At 39.7% G+C, this 22,887-nt stretch overlaps 1 protein-coding gene across 6 annotated transcripts in view; it reads right to left on the reverse strand.

Annotated features, from left to right (window-relative positions):
* The window catches only part of LOC125789955 (uncharacterized), a 176,463-nt gene that overhangs the window by 26,675 nt on the left and 126,901 nt on the right, over positions 1-22,887 (reverse strand). For 5 of the 6 annotated variants that reach the window (XM_049473059.1, XM_049473057.1, XM_049473056.1 and 2 more), the window contains 4 exons: positions 14,850-14,909; positions 11,438-11,788; positions 8,380-8,469; positions 7,816-7,981 (listed from right to left, as the gene is read on the reverse strand). In XM_049473059.1, the coding sequence (XP_049329016.1) occupies positions 7,816-7,981; positions 8,380-8,469; positions 11,438-11,788; positions 14,850-14,907 (665 nt within the window). In that variant the 5' untranslated portion in view covers positions 14,908-14,909. Of the gene's footprint in view, positions 1-7,815; positions 7,982-8,379; positions 8,470-11,437; positions 11,789-14,849; positions 14,910-14,985; positions 15,080-22,887 lie in introns of those variants that run through there. The other variant, XM_049473061.1, reaches the window with a different exon arrangement.

Consider the following 22,887-nt stretch of genomic DNA (forward strand, 5'->3'; position numbering starts at 1 on the left):
CTGTTTTTTAGTGAACCAATCTTTGGTCGACTTTGCCGCATGAGCCGGTGCAAGATCCTGTTGAAATATGAAGTCTTCTTCGCCGAACTGTTCCTCAACAGTCGGAATCAGGAACGTTTCCAGAACATCTTGATATACGGCAGCATTGACAGTCTTCTTGAGGAAGCAGAGTTTCCCTACACCTCGAGCGGACATGCATCCCCAGACCATAACGCTCTGGGGAAACTTGACGGATCTTTTCACGCACTCGTGGTTGTAGGTTTCGCCACCACGACGCCAGACACGAGGACCTTGGTCACCAAAGGAGATGCAGAAGCGTGATTCGTCACTGAAGACCACTTTCTGCCAGTCTTCAGCAGTCCACTCGCCGTGTTCTTTGGCCCACTTCAGCCGTTTCTCCATTTGTTTCTTGTTCAGCATCGGTTTTACTGCTGGAACGCGAGATTTGAAGCCGAGTTCGCGCAGACGACGGTAAGTGGTTGATCTGGAGACGTCAGCGCCGGTCTGCTTGTTCCACAAGTCGGTGAGCTCGGAAGTGGACTTGAACCGGTTGCTGACTGCGATCTTTCTCAGCTGCTTGTTGTCGCGAGCAGAAGTTTTTCGGACGCTGGAACAGTTGGTGCGCTTGCTGCAGTTTTTCTTGAGAGCTTTGCAGACGGAAGACTGGCTGATGCCGAGCTGCTCAGCAATTTTAGTTTGGGTCAAGCCTTGTTGGCGAAGGGCTTGAATTTGAGCCACTATTCCGGTTGAGAGGTCGCGCTGCTTACCCATGATTGATTTTACAACTTAGAAATTCTACTCAACCCTGACTTTATACTGCACAGTGAACACTCTTCACAGAAAACAAAAATTCGAGCATTTATTCTAATTCAATGAAACGGTTTCTCCATTATTCTAATTCAATAAAACAACAGTGTCACAGTTAAATGGCCTAAATGGGCCTTTTGGAAAGCTCAGCTGAGCAAATTTTCCAGGTAACGAGTTCTGTGATTAGTCTAACGAGTAGGACAGGTGCGGTGAACACCTGATTTGCTTTCTGCACAAAAAATGCATTCAAAGAATTTCATGATTGCACTATTTCAAATTATTCTAATTTGTTGACCAGCACCTGTACACTACAGCTCTTGATCTAATCTGAAGCTACATGAAGTTTGGAGGTGTGTAGTGACATAGTGACTCTGCAGAAAGTTGGTTTCTCTGTGTTATTTTACACTGACAGAGAACAGAGTCGCTGTTGTTCCCAGACGTGTTATAATTTCACGGTACCACGCTGGAATTCAACTATAATTTTAGTTCTTTATTAAGAAATATAATTAAATCTTAAAACAGTAATACAAAAACTAGACACCTAATACATCATTCTCATTTTAAATGTTGGGTTTCCTAACATTATTCAAATGGTGTTTTCAAATTGTGCATTTCTTCAGTATATATTAATTTATATTACCTCTCAGTATTATTCACATAAAGATCAAATATGAACAGTGATGGGAGTAACGGTGGGTTACTAACGCTGTTTTTTTTTTCAGTAATGAGTAATCTAACTAATTACTCTGACTGTATCTATAATCTATAACTATAACGCCGTTACCATTTCCGAAACCCCGTTACTGCACGTTACTTTGGCCGCTCAATGAACTTTTTTTTTTTTTAACGCATACAGACAAAGACGCAAGTGTGCGTGTGATTCACAAGGGATGAAAGGATGGATTGATGATGGGATGGTCACTCTAACCCTATAAAAAGGGGTAGTGTCACGGTTTAGGAAGTCGTTTGCCCTGGTTAACACCTCCTCTTTCCGGGGAACTTGACCTTCTGGCAGCTGTGCCTGTAGGTTTAAGTGGGTTGGCGTGGTGAAGTGAGGCACAATTGTGATGATTTGCGTGCTCTAATCAATTCAGTGATTGCCATGGACAGGCCAAGTTCCGATTTAAGGACATCAAGCTCTCTTTAGCCGCTCCGGTTTGCTCCTTGGTAACGCTGTTTGATCCAGCTGTTAAACTGTTATATTAATACCATTTTAACGGTCATTAGATTGTTGTTTTTTGTTAATTCTTTTGTTTTGTTTATATATACATTTTTCCTTTGAGTGTGGTTTGGTTTGTTTAATTTCATCCCCAGATGCGTTTTTCCGTTTTTTTTTTTTTCAGTATTACAAGTCTTAGTAATTTTCTTTGGTTGTGTGGAGAATTTCGTTTTTTGTTGTTTTTTTTCATTCGTCAGATTACATGTTTGTCAACATTTTGGGTTTATTTTCATTTGTTATTTTTCTAAAAATAATAGTAAATACATAATTGATTTTCTTTTGTTATTTTTTTTATGGGCGAATTACACAAAGTAACGCAATAGTTACATTTACTGGTAACTAGTTACTTTTATAGTGGAGTAACTCCGTTAGTAACTCAGTTACTTTTTTGAAGAAGTAAACTAATTAGTATAACTAATTACTTTTTCAAAGTAACGTGCCCAACACTGAATATAAATACACTATTTTGCCAAACGTATCCATTCACCTGTCTTGTGATGCAGCTTCTAAACCAGCTCTCTACGTACTGTTCTTTATCTTATCTGAAGCAACATGAAGTTTAAATGTGCTCAGAATAAATTTGATGACTGGACTGCTGCATCCTATCACAGTACCTCAGTGCTGGAGTTCACTGAGCTCCTGAGAGAGACCCATTCTTTCACTAATATTTGTAGAAGCAGTCTGCTTGACTAGCTGCTGATTTAATATTGCTTTATGGACATTAAAGTGATTGGAGCTCAGTGAATTTCGGGAATATTGCATTCAGATATGCAGTTAGTTTGTCTATTCCTAAATAAAATAATCTTAAAAAAAAAAACTGCAGAATGTTGTGACCCATCCAATCAGCAATGTGCTCAAGGCACTTAAACAGTGAGTCAAGGATACTGCAGTTTGTTGGACTGAGAGAATTTGTTTTTAAATTTTCAACAAAATAATTTCTTCCATACAGCCCAAATCTCAAGTCTATCTATGAGAATATTGTGGTCAATAGTTTTCATTTCTGTAGCAGAAATACGATGGACAGTTTACCAGAGCCAATTAAAAGGTAGATTTGAAATTAGACTGGAGAGCTTTAAAACGGTTTGTAAGTGCAGCACGCTGAGTCACTAGCCTTGAATCTTGAAGTTCTTTTACACACACATGTGGACATAAATTTGGGACAAAACAAAAGATGAATTCCTGACTAAACTAAGTAATGTGATGGTTGAAAAACTGTGTTGCTGCTAGACTTTGGGCTTTTGCCGTCTTCTATGCATCCTCATGCTTTTATAATAAACTCAGCACCCAATCAGATTGAATCACATTCAGTAAAGCAATAAAATTTCTAAATATTTATATTACCCAAATGCAAAAGCTACAAACATTCATAGACTAGGAATATATATTAATGAAGTATTAAATCCAAATTTACAATATACATTTTCAATTAAAGTGCAAAAAATGGCTCTAACAGGTCTTTGTCTAGATTTCTTTGTTGCTGCCTCTTCTCACCGGCTCTTTTTTTTTTTATTACTTTTTATTCTGTTTCTTTTTATTCTGTTTTCAGGGTTGCCTCCCTCAGCGAACGCTATTGGCTGATATCTCCGGGGTTTGCGACAGAACGCCTACCTCCACGAGCGGGAGGAGGGCGGGGAAAGAAGGACGGCAGGAGATTTAGCTACCTGGCTATGCTAACATCCAAACAACCCGCTCTCCGGCGCACCGGCTCTGTCTGCCCGGGTTTACTGCCCAGAGCGACCCGCTCTGTCTGCCCGTGTTTAGTGCCCGGAGCGCTCGCTCGCCGGCTTTGTCTGCCCGTGTTTAGTGCCCGGAGCGATTGCTCGCCGGCTTTGTCTGCCCGTGTTTAGTGCCCGGAGCGATTGCTTGCCGGCTTTGTCTGCCCGTGTTTAATGCCTGGAGCAATTGCTCGCCGGCTTTGTCTGCCCGTGTTTAGTGCCCGGAGCGATTGCTTGCCGGCTTTGTCTGCCCGTGTTTAATGCCCGGAGCAATTGCTCGCCGGCTTTGTCTGCCCGTGTTTAGTGCCCGGAGCGATTGCTCGCCGGCTTTGTCTGCCCGTGTTTAGTGCCCGGAGCGCTCGCTCGCCGGCTTTGTCTGCCCGTGTTTAGTGCCCAGAGGGCTCGCTCACCGGCTTTGTCTGCCCGTGTTTAGTGCCCAGAGCGCTCGCTCGCCGGCTTTGTCTGCCTGTGTTTAGTGCCCGGAGCGCTCACTCGCCGGCTTTGTCTGCCCGTGTTTAGTGCCCGGAGCGCTCACTCGCCGGCTTTAACTGCGCGAGTTTAGTGCCCGGAGCGCTCGCTCGCCGACTTTGTTTGCCCGGGTTAAGTGCCCAGAGCGATTGCTCGCCGGCTTTGTCTGCCCGGGTTTAGTGCCCGGAGCGCTCGCTCGCCGGCTTTGTCTGCCCGTGTTTAGTGCCCGGAGCACTCGCTCGCTGGCTTTGTCTGCCTAGGTTTAGTGCCTGGAGCGATTGCTCGCCGGCTTTGTCTGCCCGGGTTTAGTGCCCGGAGCGATTGCTCGCCGGCTTTGTCTGCCCGGGTTTAGTGCCCGGAGCGATTGCTCGCCGGCTCTGTCTGCCCTAGAGCAACTTGCTCTCTGGGCGAACAGCACTGGTCATACTAAGCACTGAAGCCAGGCAGACAGAGCCGGCGAGCCGATCACTCCAGGCGAGAGCCCGGGAAGACAGAGCGGGTGGCTCCGGCCAGAAGAGCGGTTCGCTCCGGGCAGACAGAGCAGGTCGCTCCGGGCATTAAACCTGGGCTAACAGCGCCGGAGTGCGTGCTGTTTGGATGTTAGCATAGCCAGCTGGCTAAGTCTCCTGCTGTCCTTCTGTCCCCGCCCTCCTCCAGCTCTTGGAGGTGGGCGGTCCGTCACGAACCCTGGAGATATCAGCCAATAGTGTTCGCTGAAGGAGGCGACCCTAATCCCGCCCCCAAACTGTCAAAACCACCCCTGTCAAAACTTGTGCGCAAAAAAACGTAGTCGAGCACAAACTGCTGCTGCAGGTAATTCACACAACGTGCGAGGAACAAAAAGCACCCGAGAGGAGAAAAATTAAGCTTGAGAGCAACATTTTCTTAAGCGCGCACATGATTATCTTTTTTGCTTGCTGGTTTCACATTTGTGCTCACGAGAAGTTAATTTACACACACAAAATCATAAAACACGCTGGTTAATTTTTTTCACCTGGTATTTTTGCAACCCCGACTTTTGACATCGACACTGATGTGACGCCATATGTTTGAAGTGATTTTAATTTAAACAAATGTTATTAAAACACAGACTAACATGTTATTAGAAAATGTAAAGCCATGTTGATAGCAATCAAAACAACAAGTTAGCCAGTGAGTTATGCTACCCATCGATATGTGCTTCCTAACGGCACTCCGCACGCACTGACCTACACTTTTTTTTTATTATTTCTCATGTTTTTTAATAATAAATCTGTCTATGGTGCATTAAACAACCTGAACCCCCTGTCATTGCATGTAAAAAAATTAAATGAAAATTAATAACAATAAATACATGAATTATTAGGGTAAGTGTACCCATTAAGCCCACCAATATCTAAGTTTTGTAATTTTTTCTAGATATTGACATAATTTGTAAGTGACATAATTTGTTAAAGGACAATATTTAACTCTCATTTGAATATTTATTAATTACTTAATGTACATATCAACATACATAATTAAGAATTTTTTGTGAAAACGTAAACAGCAATATATTTTATCAATAACAGTGGAAATGTTTTTTAATTCCTTTTGAACAAGATCATCATCTGAACAAATAACATTGAACATGACAAACAGTGTACTACACATGGAACAATGAATCATTTCATTTTGTTTCTGTTTTAGTCTAATAAAAAAGGTTGTACATGAAAACCAGTTTAGAAGCAGGATTGTCTAAAAATCTCCAATATAGCCTTAATAACATTCTAACCCATTTACTCTATTTTTATCTATTTTATCTAAGCTTGTTTCATGCAATTTAATGAGTAGATTTGATAATTTTAAGTTTTTGTTTGTATGCAGTCGCCACCTCAATGTGGTTGCTCAGGTAGAACAGGCAAGATCCATTTCACCTTTTGAGAAGCTCAAACCAGTTTTTATTAAATTAATCGGCTTCACAGAACAATTTATGAAGCATTTATCCAAATATCAATGTTAAATGTGTAACAAAATGCTTACTATTTGTAGCTGACAACCTTAATTCTTAGGGAAGTGTAGCATTAACAGGGCTAGGGGTGTTAGTATTAGCATCAGCTATGTTTGCTAGCTCATAAAACTCATATATCCATTTGAAGGGAAATAGTATAATTAGGCAAAATACTATTTATTTACATATCAAAATTGGTACATTTAGCTCTTATTTACATGATATTAATGTACCTACCAAAGATGTGGCTGAAAATTGCTGAAGATTGATGATTCCTGACAGGTCTCAAAACACCAAAGTTTTTAAGTGTCTTCTTGTCAGGGGTCCCGAGACTGTATACACTTGGGCTGAGCTAACTCAACAACAGAAAATGTAATTTGTATGCAATAAAAAATGTTTTGGAAGTAATAAACCATTTGATTGGATAAAGTAATGGATGCCAAAATATATGTTTTCCTTTGTTTGTAAATTGACATAAAATTTGAAAGTGGGCTTAAATGGTGCATGAGCTTAATGGGTACACTTACCCTATTAATATCTAAATAAAAAATATTAAATATTAAAGAAAAATATATATATAAAAGCAACTTTAGCATGATACTGACTAATGCTCTCCAAATTTACTACGTACTATGAGTTCTACTGGGAACATGCTCTAATATGGAGCTTCTTTTGTATTTTTACAGTTTCGTGGCTATCAGAAAAGTATTACGAGTTTGTTTAATTGACTATTCTTGTTTGTTTTAGCCGAGTTTTCTTACACTGAGCAGTCGGCCATAATAACTTTTATTTTGAAACGTGACGAACGTGACGTCGTTTCCGAGATTCAGGAATGAGATAGGTGTGGGAGGAGAGGTGGACTGACAAATGAGATCTGCGGCCTGATGCTGTTGGGAACTAGGGGTGTGCTGAAAGAAAACAATGTCATAATTCATCAGTATTTAACATTACATTAGAAAGGCATCATCAGTCCTATTTCCCAAGTCATCTCTTCATTCTTCCTGCTCCCCTCCATTCCTCCACCTTCTTTAAGGTAGAAGAGGAGCTGTAGTAAGGAAGGAATCACACAGGAGCAGTAGCAACCTCAGCAGTAGCTTTTTAAACTTTAACAGCTTCCCACCTCTTTAGACCATCAAGAGTATAACTGTTTCATATGATGTGCTGCCCACACATCATAATACTGTTGCCTTTTAAGAGGAAAGATTGATCTTGGATCTTTAAACAAAGCTCTTTATTTAAGCTTACCACACACTTACAGTGCTGAGAAGCACTGAGTGACTAAAACCAACTACAACACACTGAGAAATTATGTAGAACTAGAAGGGCTACCAACTCTATTCACTGTAGGTTAGAACATCAATTATACAAACTTGGCATAACATCAACTACATGGCATAAACAATAAGTAGCCAATGCTCTTATTAATTCTGTACTATAATTACAACTGTAGCTGTGGTTCTAACTTGGAAAGTGGGCCGGCGGTGCATGAGCGAGGGAGAGACACTGTGCCCCTCAGCACCTCCTCTCTTCACCCTCTGCTCTAACACACACTGCAGCTACTTACAGTCTGTAGCAACAGTTCACTACAATATAGAAATAATATTTTTAGCATGATAATCTGTATAGTAAACACTCACTGAGCCTTCCTGCAGTTTGATACAGCTGGGATGAGTCTCCTGTATCCTTCCTCTGATGTGCTGAATTTTCTCAGGTCCAGCTCTTTGCAGGGATTCTCGGTGTGGAGACGCATGTAGGTTATAACTGAGCACTGTGTAGGAGAGAGCTGCTTTTCAGAGTATTTATCTGGAATCAGAGACAGACAGCAGAACATTGATCAGATACTGCTGTTACTCAGTAACAGGTCTTTACTCTTTCACAAATATTCAATAGCTACACCATTAAACAAAGGGTCCTCTTCCAGGGTTATTTGGTAAAATAAATAGTTTCAGCCATGAAAAATAGTTTAAATGTATAAATGCTTGGTTTGCCTGATTTAAAGGTTATTTTTTTACTGTTTTAGATAGTTCTTTAAAGAACGTTTTAAAAATGGTTCTCCATAGTTAAACAAGTTTTAATACTGCTCAAACATAAAACTGCAACACATTGCATATCCTGTGATTCCAGACACTGACCCAAATACAGAAAACACTTTTTAAAAATAATTAAACCACTTTTTCCCCAAAAGTTATTGAAAAAATTACCTTTTAAGATGTACGCAGTGAAGGCAGCTAAAATAACAGCAAAAACTGTAATGCAGATGATGACAATCTTCCAACCATGAAAACCTTTTCCTGAAATATAAATCAGATTAAAATATACAGCACATCAGACACCAGGCTATGTTCACACAGCAAAAAAAAAAAAAAAAAAAAAACACTGACATTTTTATTTCTGATTTTAGTCACTTTATTAAATGTTTTGAAGTAGGAATGCAACGGTTCTCTGTATTTTATCGAACCGTTCGGTTCGGCCTGTTCGGTTTGATACACCCGGATGGACCGCAGTATTTCAGTACGCGCACTAACAGAGCGAACGAACGCTCTGGTAACGAATGGCCAGGGGGAGGGGCTGCTGAGCGCGTGCTGTTGGGGGGGTGGCGGTTGGTGGTTGCTGTGAGTGCTCCTCCTCTCAACAACTCCACCTACCCCTAACCTCTTTTTTAAACAGTTTGATTTGTTACTTAAGTTTATAATAGTTTTGAACGTTTCATTATAGTTTACTTTTATTTTTATTTTATCTAATTCAATTAGTTTTAATTCGTGGATTAAGGGTGGATTTGTTAGTTTTATATGAGATCAATCTGAGAATAACAAACAAACTCAAAAACTCAATAAACTCTACAGGTTTCACTGTATGAGTGAGTACGAGAAAGAGAGAGAGAGAGAGAGAGATTTATTCTGGAACTAAGGCCACGGACCGTGAGGTGCCGCCGCTGTTGTGCCGAATCTGACTCCCTGCAGAATTGGGCTCCGCTTCGCGAACAGAAAAAAGCTGTAAAACTGCTGGAGCAGAAGAACCGCGATACGAACCGAACCGTGGCAAAACTGTACCGCTGCATCCCTAGTTTGAAGTGTATATACAGTATATACCTTTACATCAAAAAAGCCGATGTCTATAGACAATTAAAATGTACAACAGCTGTGAATAATGGTTTCAGTGCTTGGATAATGAGGTAACATAGAGAGATATTTGGACTGATCTGTCTATTTCAATATTAAAATACTTGTGGCTCAACTGATCTGTTTCTAATAAAATGGTTAAATGTGGTCATAGGATACGGCTGCAGCATCAGGAAAATAAAAGCTTTAATATGAAATTTATAGAAATAGCTGGCTCTTCGTAGCTGAATGATGTGCCCTTTTTACAGAGAGCTGGAATGAGTTTTCGAGTTAAGCCCAGCTGCAGCCTGAATTCAATCTTAGCTCTTCAGATTCTGATGAGGATTAAATTATATCTTCACATAAAGAAATGCTTTTCCTCACATGTGCCGAATTACACAGCACAGACAGTATGAAATAAACATCTTAAACAGTATGAAATAAACATCTTAAAAAAGGTTGAAAATATTGAATTACAATGGTTTAAATGAGCAGTTTTAATAAATAAATTAATAATTAAAGAAAGTACACTACAGTTCAAAAGTTTGGGGTCACATTGAAACGTCCTTATTTTTGAAGGAAAAGCACTGTACTTTTCAATGAAGATAACTTTAAACTAGTCCTAACTTTAAACAAATACACTCTGTACATTGCTAATGTGGTAAATGACTATTCTAGCTGCAAATGTCTGGTTTTGGTGCAATATCTACATAGGTGTATAGAGGCCCATTTCCAGCAACTATCACTCCAGTGTTCTAATGGTACAATGTGTTTGCTCATTGGCTCAGAAGGCTAATTGATGATTAGAAAACCCTTGTGCAATCATGTTCACACACCTGAAAACAGTCTAGCTCATTACAGAAGCTACAAAACTGACCTTCCTTTGAGCAGATTGAGTTTCTGGAGCATTACATTTGTGGGGTCAATTAAACGCTCAAACTGGCCAGAAAAAGAGAACTTTCATCTGAAACTCGACAGTCTATTCTTGTTCAGTCTATTCTTGAAATGAAGGCTATTCCATGCGAGAAATTGCTAAGAAATTGAAGATTTCCTACAACGGTGTGTACTACTCCCTTCAGAGGACAGCACAAACAGGCTCTAACCAGAGTAGAAAAAGAAGTGGGAGGCCGCGTTGCACAACGCGTGGCAAAGAAAAAGCCATATCTGAGACTGGCTAATAAAAGAAAAAGATTAAGATGGGCAAAAGAACACAGACATTGGACAGAGGAAGACTGGAAAAAAGTGTTGTGGACGGATGAATCCAAGTTTGAGGTGTTTGGATCACAAAGAAGAACGTTTGTGAGAAGCAGAACAAATGAAAAGATGCTGGAAGAATGCCTGACGCCATCTGTTAAGCATGGTGGAGGTAATGTGATGGTCTGGGGTTGCTTTGGTGCTGGTAAGGTGGGGATTCTGAATAAGGAAGGCTATCACTCCATTTTGCAACGCCATGCCATACCCAGTGGACAGCGCCTGATCGGAGCCAATTTCGTCCTACAACAGGACAATGACCCTAAACACACCTCCAAATTGTGCAAGAACTATTTACAGCAGAAGCAGGCAGCTGGTATTCTATTGGTAATGGAGTGGCTGCGCAGTCACCAGATCTGAACCCCATTGAGCTGTTGTGGGAGCAGCTTGACCGTATGGTACGCCAGAAGTGCCCATCCAACCAATCCAACTTGTGGGAGCTGCTTCTAGAAGCGTGGGGTGCAATTTCTCCAGCTTACCTCAACAAATTAACAGCTAGAATGCCAAAGGTGTGCAATGCTGTAATTGCTGCAAATGGAGGATTCTTTGATGAAAGCAAAGTTTGATGTAAAAACAATGTTATTTCAAATATAAATCATTATTTCTAACCTTGTCAATGTCTTGACTCTATTTTCTATTCATTTCACAACGTATGGTGGTGAATAAGTGTGACTTTTCATGGAAAACAGAAAATTGTTTGCGTGACCCCAAACTTCTGAACGGTAGTGTATGTTTTACCGTAAACTGAACTACTTACACTGTAACACCTTGCACACAGAAAGCTAATAAAACTCATATCAGATTTCTTGTCTAAAGTGTTGAGATACTATCTGAAATGCTTGCTTTGCTTATAAATATATGTTTTAATCCATCTATTTTAAAATGTACTGATACTGTGATTTATTTTCACCTTTAACTTCAACATAAAGCGTTACATCAGCATAGGAATCCACATCCCGAATAAAACACGTGTAATCTCCATCGTCAGAAGGTTGGAGAGCTGAGAGTTTCAGTGAGGCGTTTCCTTTCTTCAGTTCTTCTTTAAACAGAGCTGTTCTTCCTCTGTAAGACTCCATCTGTTCTTCATTTTTCTCTTCACGATCTACATACAGGTGAACTAGCGTGTCTGTCTCATGCTGTCTGTACCACTCCACCATCATACCCTCAGCACTGATGTTGGGTTGGAGAGAACAGGGCAGAATCAGATCTTCACCAGCTACAGCAACAAGAGGAGCAGCTGGACCCACTACCTTAAAGCGCTCTGTAATAAAAAAACAATAAGGTAATAATGAAATAACATGTTTTATATCACTATTCACAGCTGCATCTTCTGTAGTTTGTACTGGATTAAGTATTTTTTTAATGGTATGGTCTGCTTATAGAAGGCTGGTAGTATAGTTGGTCCTCTGAATCAGTTAAGCAGCACTTATGGGCTGTTCATATCTGACATTAACATGTGTTTTTGGTGATCATATCATGTTCAAATTTCTCTTGTCCGCATAAAAAGCCAGATGTAGAGACATAGTGCACTGTGATTGAATTACAATCGGATTATTCAAACCAGTGTTAATTTCATTAACAAAAAATATGACGAAAAATCTTCACTGACGACCTATGTTTCATGACGAAAATGAGACTAGAACTGAATCAAAATAATACTTAAAAACAAAAACTATGACGAAATTTATTACATTATTTGTCAGAAAACCCTGAAGGCAGAATTTTCTTCTGTCTTTGTTTATACAGCGATTGCTTTGTGTTTTAAATGTTTAACAGTTAGAGGGTTTGTTGTGCTGGATCTTTTCCTAAAAACAGAAGATAGTATAATCTGTGTAGCTGCATATGAACTGAGCTAAACTCCGCTGTTACTGAACTGGATGAGTTTAAAATACACTTGATAAGTAATGTAAGTCTAGTCTAGTGAAAACCAGTAATGTTATAAATCTCTACTACAGTAGAAAGTGCATCATTATGTAACAAATACCAGGAGTCGGGGAGACAAACGGTGATTAGAAAACAGGGGTTTATTAACAGGGTTAGACAAATAGAGGTGGTCAGGGACAGGCAATGTCAGATCCACTAGAGCAGCAATAATAAATAACACACCTACAGCATGGTCAGTAAACAAGTGCGTGGTCGGTACACAGAAAATCAAACAACAGGAACTAGGCAAGCGAGTAGTCAAGACAACAAATCAAAAGGGCTAGGCAGTAGATTAAACCATAGACAGAAAACGGGTCAAGAAACAAAGAATCAGAAATCAGATAGAACGCTTTTGTACAGAGCTAGAGAAATAGGTAATATGCAGCAACTAAAGAGCTGAACTAAGGGAGTATACAGGTCCTTCTAAAAAAATTAGCATATTGTGATAAAGTTCATTATTTTCTGTAATGTACTGATAAACATTAGACTTTCATATATTTTAGATTCATTACACACAACTGAAGTAGTTCAAGCCTTTTATTGTTTTAATATTGATGATTTTGACAAAAAAGTAAAGAAAATGTGCATATTTCTTCCGACCAATAAAAGAAAAGTGTTTTATAATACAAAAAAAGTCAACCTTCAAATAATTATGTTCAGTTATGCACTCAATACTTGGTCAGGAATCCTTTTGCAGAAATGACTGCTTCAGTGCGGCGTGGCATGGAGGCAATCAGCCTGTGGCACTGCTGAGGTGTTCTGGAGGCCCAGGATGCTTCAATAGGGGCCTTAAGCTCATCCCGAGTGTTGGGTCTTGCAACTCTCAGCTTTCTCTTCACAATATCCCACAGATTCTCTATGGGGTTCAGGTCAGGAGAGTTGGCAGGGCAATCGAGCACAGTAATACCATGATCAGTAAACCATTTACCAGTGGTTTTGGCACTGTGAGCAGGTGCCAGTTCGTGCTGAAAAATGAAATCTTCATCTCCATAAAGCTTTTCAGCAGATGGAAGCATGAAGTGCTCCAAAATCTCCTGATAGTTAGCTGCATTGACCCTGCCCTTGATAAAACACAGTGGACCAACACCAGCAGCTGACATGGCACCCCAGACCATTACTGAATGTGAGTACTTGACACTGGACTTCAGGCATTTTGGCATTTCCTTCTCCCCAGTCTTCCTCCAGACTCTGGCACCTTGATTTCCGAATGACATGCAAAATTTGCTTTCATCCGAAAAAAGTACTTTGGACCACTGAGCAACAGTCCAGTGCTGCTTCTCTGTAGCCCAGGTCAGGCGCTTCTGTCGCTGTTTCTGGTTCAAAAGTGGCTTGACCTGGGGAATGCGGCACCTGTAGCCCATTTCCTGCACACGCCTGTGCACGATGGCTCTGGATGTTTCTACTCCAGACTCAGTCCACTGCTTCCGCAGGTCCCCCAAGGTCTGCAATCGGCCCTTCTCCACAATCTTCCTCAGGGTCCGGTCACCTCTTCTCATTGTGCAGCGTTTTCTGCCACACTTTTTCCTTCCCACAGACTTCCCACTGAGGTGCCTTGATACAGCACTCTGGGAACAGCCTATTCGTTCAGAAATTTCTTTTTGTGTCTTACCCTCTTGCCTGAGGGTGTTAATGATGGCCTTCTGGACAGCAGTCAGGACAGCAGTCTTACCCATGATTGCGGTTTTGAGTAATGAACCAGGCTGGGAGTTTTTAAAAGACTCAGGAATATTTTGCAGGTGTTTAGAGTTAATTCATTGATTCAGATGAATTTTGGGTTTTCATGAGCTGCATGCCAAAATCATCAGTATTAAAACAAAAAAAGACCTGAAATATTTTAGTTGGTGTGCAATGACTCAAAAAATAAACTTTCATATATTTTAGAAAGTTTATGAAAGGTTCATTTTGATCATTGCATTATGGAAAAGAATGAACTTTAGCACAATATGCTATTTTTTTCAGAAGGACCTGTATATGTATATGTATATGTATATATATATATATATATATATATATATATATATATATATATATATATAAATGATTATCATTTTAATCAATAATGAGGAATGAGAGATAATAAAGTAATCCCATTAATTACACATTACTGAGTAATTAAATCCAGATTACTTTCACTTTTTATGTCCTTCTACAATTTTGTGGTGTAGCATACACTATATGTATATATTATAATGCTTCAAGGTAATTTAGCATTCATTAATATGTTTCAAACTTTTACCCACCTCAAAACCCCCACCAAATAAACAAACTAACACACACTGTAGACTCATTCTGTCTGTTGCGCTCTCTCTCTCTCTCTCTCTCTCTCTCACACACACACACACACACACACACACAAACACACACTCACTCACACACATTTACAGCAGGAAAACACCTACCTGACAGGGTCTCCATTAGGCCAGAGAAAATTAGCAGCATCACCCAGAGAATCTTCATCTCTGAAAGACAGATTACACAGACTTCAGCATCTGCTTTTACTTAACTAATGCACCAGATCTGTATAAATGTACTTACTTTCAGTTTTCAGTAAGGGGAATGCTTTTACACACACAGTAAATTCTGCATTTCATTTGTAAATCACGGGAGCAGAGTCTGGAAGAAGAGTGGAAAGACACACAGTCCAAACTGCTTGAGGTCTATTGTGAAGTTTGCATAGTCAACATTGAAAGCATTTAGAGGCTGTTATTTATGGAGAGGAATTAGTGCCAAATTGAAAAGCAAACACTAGGTTGGAAAAACGTAAAAACAATCAACAAAATGCATTGCTTTTCCTCACTAACATGCAGAATAGGTGCCAAAATAAAATGCAAATCTACTATTACATTACATTTCATTGCACTTGATCTCTTTATTGAAAAACAATACACACTTATTTGCATTTTCAAAACCAAACGCTGAATTAGTGCCAGAATTTATAAAATACACCTTGAAATGTAATCAAGGCACAGCTGTATTGCTTTTCACCATAAAGTACTTTCAACATGAACTCCTCCTTTAAATGTAATACTCACGAGATTGCTTTTAGACACAGATGTGAGGAAAATGTGCCAGAATTAAAAGTTTTAGCTCCAGTGCACTGCTTTAATGTCACCCAATCTCTGAACAGAAAAACAGTGTGTGTGGATTTGTATTTAAAGAATGAAGAAAGTTATTTCTGCAAAAGGAGGATTTACTTAATATTGATGTAATTTTTCTGTTGGAGTGCTAAATTTATGCACCTGCCTAATTTAGTTTAAAGAATTATTGCACACACTCTGTAAATCCTTTAAACTAAAATCATTTCACTTCTCAAATATCAGTGTTCGTCTGCTATATGATATATTTAACTGAAATTGCTGATCCGAACAACCAATGATTTATAAAGGAAAATCTTGAAAATTATCAGGATTGCCCAAACTTTTTCATACCATCCGCTGACCCCGCTGTGCTGTTTTACACTAACAGAGGGAGTTGCTGTTGTTCCCAGTCGCTTCCACTGTGTTATAATATCACTGACAGTTGAATGTGAAATATTTAGTAGTGGGGAAATTTCACGACTGGACTTGGAAACAGTCTGCATGACTAGCGGCTGCTTTTATACACATGTGAACGTGAAAGTGATTGGAACTTGAGTTCAATTATTTGGATAGGTGAGCAAATACTTGTGGCAGTATAGTGTAGATTAGGATTGGGAATCTCAAGGCATTTCATAATATGATATTATTACGATATGCTGCTCATGATAATGATGATATCATGATACTCTGATTTTGACACTTCAGGGCATCTGTGTTACAGAAGAGGATAAAATACTCCTAAATAATAAAACACCAGGAATTATGGTTTTATTGCTGTCAGTTTTACAGAATTTAACAACCAGTATTCTTTATGGCAGGTTTACCATATTCATTTGATTATAGCACCACCATGTGGAATAATGAAGCAGAAAATTTTAGATTGGGGGGCAAGTCTTACAGAGTTTAATGCACCTGTTTTTCCACAAAAATTCGGGAGTTACTATTTGCATTCAGGTACAAGTAGCATTTGCCACAAAGGGAGGCTATTTTTACCCCTTAATTAAAAAAATAAAATAACCTGAGTACACACGTCTACATGTCTACATGTATTGCACGTATAATTTGTGAACTAATAGAAGCTATATAGCAAGCTCCTTAACAAATGTCAGCAAACGCACAGTTAATTTATTTTAGGAAACGAAGTTCTGAGGTAAGTTAATTCCAGTTTGTGATAATATAGCTATCATTTTGTCATTAGTTTGTAAGAAAACTAAGCTATTGTTTCCAAGTTAGAATTACCTGGCTATTATACCACCAGCGTTAGCTAGATAATTCAATAAATGGCTTATTTGAGGCTTTTAGTTTTGTTTGCTTGAATGAAAGTTTGCAGTGGATAAGAAACTTGTATCTAATGTTAACTTAATTGCTTAAAAGTGTTGTATTTTATTGGTTATTCTGGTTATATGTACTTTTGCTAGTGATTTTTCAACCATTTTTCTGAGGGAGTTTAGTGAAGCATATAAGTTTAATTGTTGTGTTAAGTTACATGTGTTGGCAGTGAATATACCAACAAACTCAGCTCACCTCTCATTGTGTCCAAATGCCATGATGAGTGCTCCAAAAACGCCTGACAAAACTTGGAACCAAAGCTTTTTACATTGGCTTCCATAGATTTTTTAGCAATAGTACACACTGTTACACCTGGATGCAAATAGCATGTGCCTAAAATATTGACATTGTAACATGGTTTAATTTTTGACTGGTGTCTTTCCGGTGCAGAATCATCAAAGAACTACTTTACACTTGTTCATGACTTTAAATACTAAGAAGGCTTCTGGGAAAATAGTGGTTCTTAAAGTTGTTTGTAAATTGCTAAGATCTTCATTATCTGGTAACATACCCAAGGCTGTTTAGCCACTAATATAATATTTATTTATTGTGTGAATGCCTTTCTCCATGTAAAGTCAGCATCAAGCTATTAGATTTACTACTACACAGCTCTAGGAAACATAGCTGTTATATGTGTTTAAACTGTACTGACTGTACTTTAAAGTGTTGATATTAATGGTGTGAGATAAGAGTTTTTTCTAGTTTGATTTACAGCCTGTTCCAGCTCCTCCATTTCAACATAAGAACTGCCCTAAATGGAAATGTCACCTATCTGAGGTCAGTCATTTAGAAGTTTTTAAGTTACAAAAGACTATTTTTAGACCCTAAATGAGTTCTTATATAATGTACTTGAATAAACATAGATTACATTTATTCTATTGTTCTATCATTTATTTATCATTTGAACGAAAGAGTTTATCTGAACTTCATCTACATTTCATTACAGAAACTGCTTTCAGATTCCGTTAAACCACATTCCACACACAGGAGTAACTCAGGACACTGAGAGAGAGAGAGAGAGAGAGAGAGAGAGAGAGAGAGAGACTCTATATCTGCATCTTCATTAGAAAATAACAAGAACTGGTTCTGGGTTTCACTGAAAACGAAAATAAATGAAGACAACAACTCAGGCACAACATTACTATTGTGTGTGTGTGTGTGTGTGTGTGTGTGTGTGTGTGTGTGTGTGTGTGTGTATGTGTGTGTGTGTGTGCGTGCGTGTTGATGCTGATTGCAGTGTAATGTCCAAATTCTTTGGCCCAGTTCAGCTTCTAAAACGTTTATCTCTTTATGGTTCCAGTAAAGAACTGATTGTATTCCAGTCTGTAGTGCTGTGTGGTCAGTAGTTTGATCTGCAGTGCTGTGTGGTCAGTAGTTTGATCTGTAGTGCTGTGTGGTCAGTAGTTTGATCTGCAGTGCTGTGTGGTCAGTAGTTTGATCTGTAGTGCTGTGTGGTCAGTAGTTCGATCTGCAGTGCTGTGTGGTCAGTAGTTTGAACTGTAGTGCTGGGTGGTTAGTAGTTTGATCTGTAGTGCTGTGTGGTCAGTAGTTTGATCTGTAGTGCTGTGTGGTCAGTAATTTGATCTGTAGTGATGTGTGGTCAGTAGTTTGATCTGTAGTGCTGTGTGGTCAGTAGTTTGATCTGTAGTGCTGTGTGGTCAGTAGTTTGAACTGTAGTGCTGGGTGGTTAGTAGTTTGATCTGTAGTGCTGTGTGGTCAGTAGTTTGATCTGCAGTGCTGTGTGGTCAGTAGTTTGATCTGAGAAGGAGGCACTGGCTCTTTTTAACAACATGGCTGAAATCCTGGCTTCAGTTCTATAGAACAGAAAGGAATGGAAGCATGGTGTCCATGCTTTATAAAGTCACTGGGTGAAACACATGAATGTTGCTCAATTCCGATTTGAAAAAATCTGAAAAATATTGTCTTTAAGCCTGTAATATGAACATAATCCTTAACACATGACAACTAAGACATTTTTAAATTAACATTTTTCACATATTATTTTTAGATTAATTAAAAATTTGAGGTATGTAAAAAAGGAAATAAAATGCTAAAATTTAACAAGGTTTTCCAGAAACAAAAAGACAACAGCACAGATGAAGTCACAACAGCTAATCTGTCCACTGTCCATCATCCACAATAATTAATCATGTGATCAGGTGACTTTAGATTCTTAAACAGCCTAGAAGTCAGAAAATGAAACAAAGCCACGGAATGAGAGCACGCTGCCAAAAACAACAAACACACCATCAGCAGCTTATATCAGTTCTCTGATCTGATTCTGAATAAATAAGAATCTGATGCTCTCACTCCTCCACCTCCTCTGAACCCGGAGAGAGAGTTCCAGCACCAGCCTGTTCTGTGACGCCCTCCATTTTTCATCACACCATTAATAACTGGATATGGTAATATACTGTAGTATTACAGGATATAAATGTTAACTATATGAGCAGCTGCTGGGTGGTCCTGACTGAACGGATCAGGTTCTAGTGGATGTTCAGTCCAGAGAAGTAAATCTTATTGTCTGAAATCTTTTGTTTAGCTTCATAAATGAGCTGATTGAGCTGCTTATTTATAGCTGATTAAATCACAGACAACACTGCAGGTCTGATAAACTCTACTGGTTACTGTCACACCTGATACTGAAGGCACTTCTATTCCTCCTGTGTCTATTAGCGATCTCCCAGCTCCGGACTCCATTGCCCAGAATGCACCACACACTGACATCACTCATTTACCCTCTCACATGACTAATTAGACCACAATCACCTGAATATTGACTTTACCTGTTTCACTCAGTATATGTACCCCTGCACTTTACTCACTCCCTGCAGAGTATTTGATTGGTTCTGTCTGTCTACAAAGCATTTATCTTGCCTAGTGCTGGGCAGCGCTGAACTGCATTGCTCAGCCAATTACAACCCCTTCCCTCCCCCCATCCCCCGAGCCCCTCACTCTGAACCTCACACAGCTGATCCAAACAGTGGCTCCTTCTCTCCCATTTACTGGATAAACATAATTTATATGATATGTGATATGTATATGATTATATGATATCTGCGCTACCATGGAAAACTCAACTCCTAAATATGTGGCATGCGTCTCGTCTGCAAGATATTTACAGAGGTGAGCTTGTTCAGATTTCTGAAGGCAGGGAACGCTGCTCTGTTTGCTGCTAGTTAGGTTAGCTTGTCTGATACGTCTCCGGTTCAGAGTTAGCGATGTTTAAGGTGTAAAAGGGATCTGTGCAATCTGTCATCATTAGCTAAGGTGCCTTCACTGCTTTTTACATTCTAATAAACTAACGTGTAACTTTTTGTGTAAATTAACGTTAACTTCAGCACGCGTGATGTGTTAGTATATAAACACACAGAGAAGCAGCACTTTCCGTTTTTTCCTAACTCTCACTGTTTCTGTTACAAAACCCTGAGGACAGAATTATACTCTGTCTCTGTTTATACGGTGATTTACTTTGTGTTTTTAGTTTTTAACAGATAAAGAGTCTGTTGTGCTGGATATTTTACTAAATACAGAAGATTATATAATCTGTGTAGCTGTATTTGAACTGCTGTGAACATTGCTGTTACTGAACTGGATGAGTTTTACACTTGTTAAGTAATGTAAGTCTAGTCTACTGAAAGCCAGTAATGTTAGTATAAATCTGTACTGCAGTAGAAGGTGGATCATTTCAGAAACCTGACTTTATTCATCCTACCTCCATTACAGGTCACTAGCTTTAAAATATTTAAATGTTAGCATCATTTAAAAGCAAGAAAACTTAAAGGCTATTATTTAAAAAAAAACATGCACGCGACTGGTTTTTAGCAAAGTGTGCTCCGACAAAACCTCTCTTAGCTCGCACATGTGGTAAAACAGCCGAGAGAAATCTATTTTTTGTGCATTAAACAACCTGGACTTACTGTCATTGCACAAAAGTGTAAATAGAAATTAATAATAATAAATACAATATTTATTATTTTAAATACAAAAAAAAGCAAAAGCAGTTTGTAACGTACTATCATTGCCATAACTTTACCATGATACAGTGATACACTAGGGTAGCACGTCGACAGAACAAGGGGCACTCTTTAGAAGTGAGATATAAAAAACATATTCTCTCATTTTGTTGTTTGCCTCAAAGACTGGAATTGGCAATCCTGAACACATAAACCCTTCCAATTATTGAAAAAGTGTGGAAAACATACCATTTTAGCCCCAATAGCAAGTGTGAGCTGAAAGCAATTGGTGTGGAGTTGGGGTGTACCATAAGCACACCTTCTGCAGTAAAGACTCAGCATTATTGTTTGGCACTTAGAAATAAATATTGTCGCCCAAATTTTTTATTTTAGGAGCCACTGGCTCCTTAACCATTTTTTTTCTGGAGCCCTGTAACTATTGTTTAGCACCTCCAGGAACTCCTTCCTCCTTGTTGATAACAACACAGCTCTATGTTTTTTGGGCATAATAGTAAATAAATACTGCATGTTGGCAGTGTTGAATCGATGTTTTTGGTTTGATTGAGTGCGCTGTTTCGGGGGAGGAGTCAAGACGTTCTTTAAACTTGTTTTTCATTTTGCGAAGCTCTTTGGGAAACACTCGCAGAACTGGCTCGTTCTTTACTCACGTCATTTGTTAGTTCGTTCGTTATTCGCTAAGATTAATCGTTTTTGGGAAACCCACCCCTGGACTGTCTCTCTGATCCTGCCTGTGGTTGACCATGAGTTTGGATTTCCCTTTTTTCATTAAAGGCCTTTTATTAGATTGTTAAGAGCACCAAGTTCCTTGGTGTCCACTTAACAGATAACCTCACCTGGACCCTGAACACCAGCTCTACATCCAAGAAAGCCCAGCAGCGTCTCTACTTCCTCCGGAAGCTGAGAAAGGCCCGTCTCCCTCCACCCATCCTCACACTCTTCTATAGAGGGACCATTCAGAGCATCCTGAGCAGCTGCATCACTGCCTGGTTTGGGACCTGCACCGTCTCTGACCGCAAGACCCTCCAGCGTATTGTGAGGACAGCTGAGAGGATCATCGGCGTCTCTCTCCCCTCCATCACGGACATTTACACCACCCGCAGCATCCGCAAAGCAACCAGCATTGTGAATGACCCCACTCATCCCTCACACGAACTGTTCTCCCTCCTGCCTTCGGGAAGAAGGTACCGCAGCATCCGGTCCAGCACGACCAGATTCTGCAACAGCTTCTACCCCCAAGCCATCAGACTCCTTAACTGCAGAGACTGAACTGATGGTTTTTTCTGTACATGCACACACACTCTTACCCCACTTACCCCAGAAAATGGAAAGCACTAAAAACCCTACTACCTCACTGGACTCTATTGCACACTGTGTAATAGAGTAATTACTACCTCACCTGCTCTTTTTTGCACACTGCATAATTTGCACACTGTCTTGTTATTTATTATTCTTTGTCTATATGGTGTTGTATTGTCTGTCTGCACTTTTGTACTGTTGCACTATTGTTCTGTCTACACTGTGTTTATGTGCACCATGGTCCTTGGAGGAACGTTGTTTCGTTTCACTGTGTACTCTGTATATAGCTGAAATGACAATAAAAACCACTTTGACTTTGACTTTGTATTTCTGCTTGTTTCAACTCTGCCTGACCTAGGGTTGGGCGGTATGACGGTATTTCGGTATACCACGGTATTTAAATATGGTGATGAAATATGAGAAAATCATCGGAGTCTCTCTTCCCTCCATCACCGAGATCTACACCACACGCTGCATCCGCAGTGGACGACCCCACCCATCCCTCACACGGACTCTTCGCTCTGATGCCGTCCGGCAGAAGATACAGGAGCATCCGAGCCTCCACTACTAGACTCTGCAACAGCTTCATCCACCAGGCAGTTAGACTTCTCAACGCACAGAGACAGAACTGAACCCCCACCCCACCCACCACTCACCCAACACACTCACACAAAACTAAACTGTACACCCTCCCCCTTTACACTCACAAAGAACTGAACTTCACCCACACACACACCAGTCAGCACACAGAGGCTGAC

The sequence above is a fragment of the Astyanax mexicanus genome, unplaced genomic scaffold, assembly GCF_023375975.1.
Source record: "Astyanax mexicanus isolate ESR-SI-001 unplaced genomic scaffold, AstMex3_surface scaffold_33, whole genome shotgun sequence".
Classification (NCBI taxonomy): domain Eukaryota; kingdom Metazoa; phylum Chordata; class Actinopteri; order Characiformes; family Acestrorhamphidae; genus Astyanax; species Astyanax mexicanus.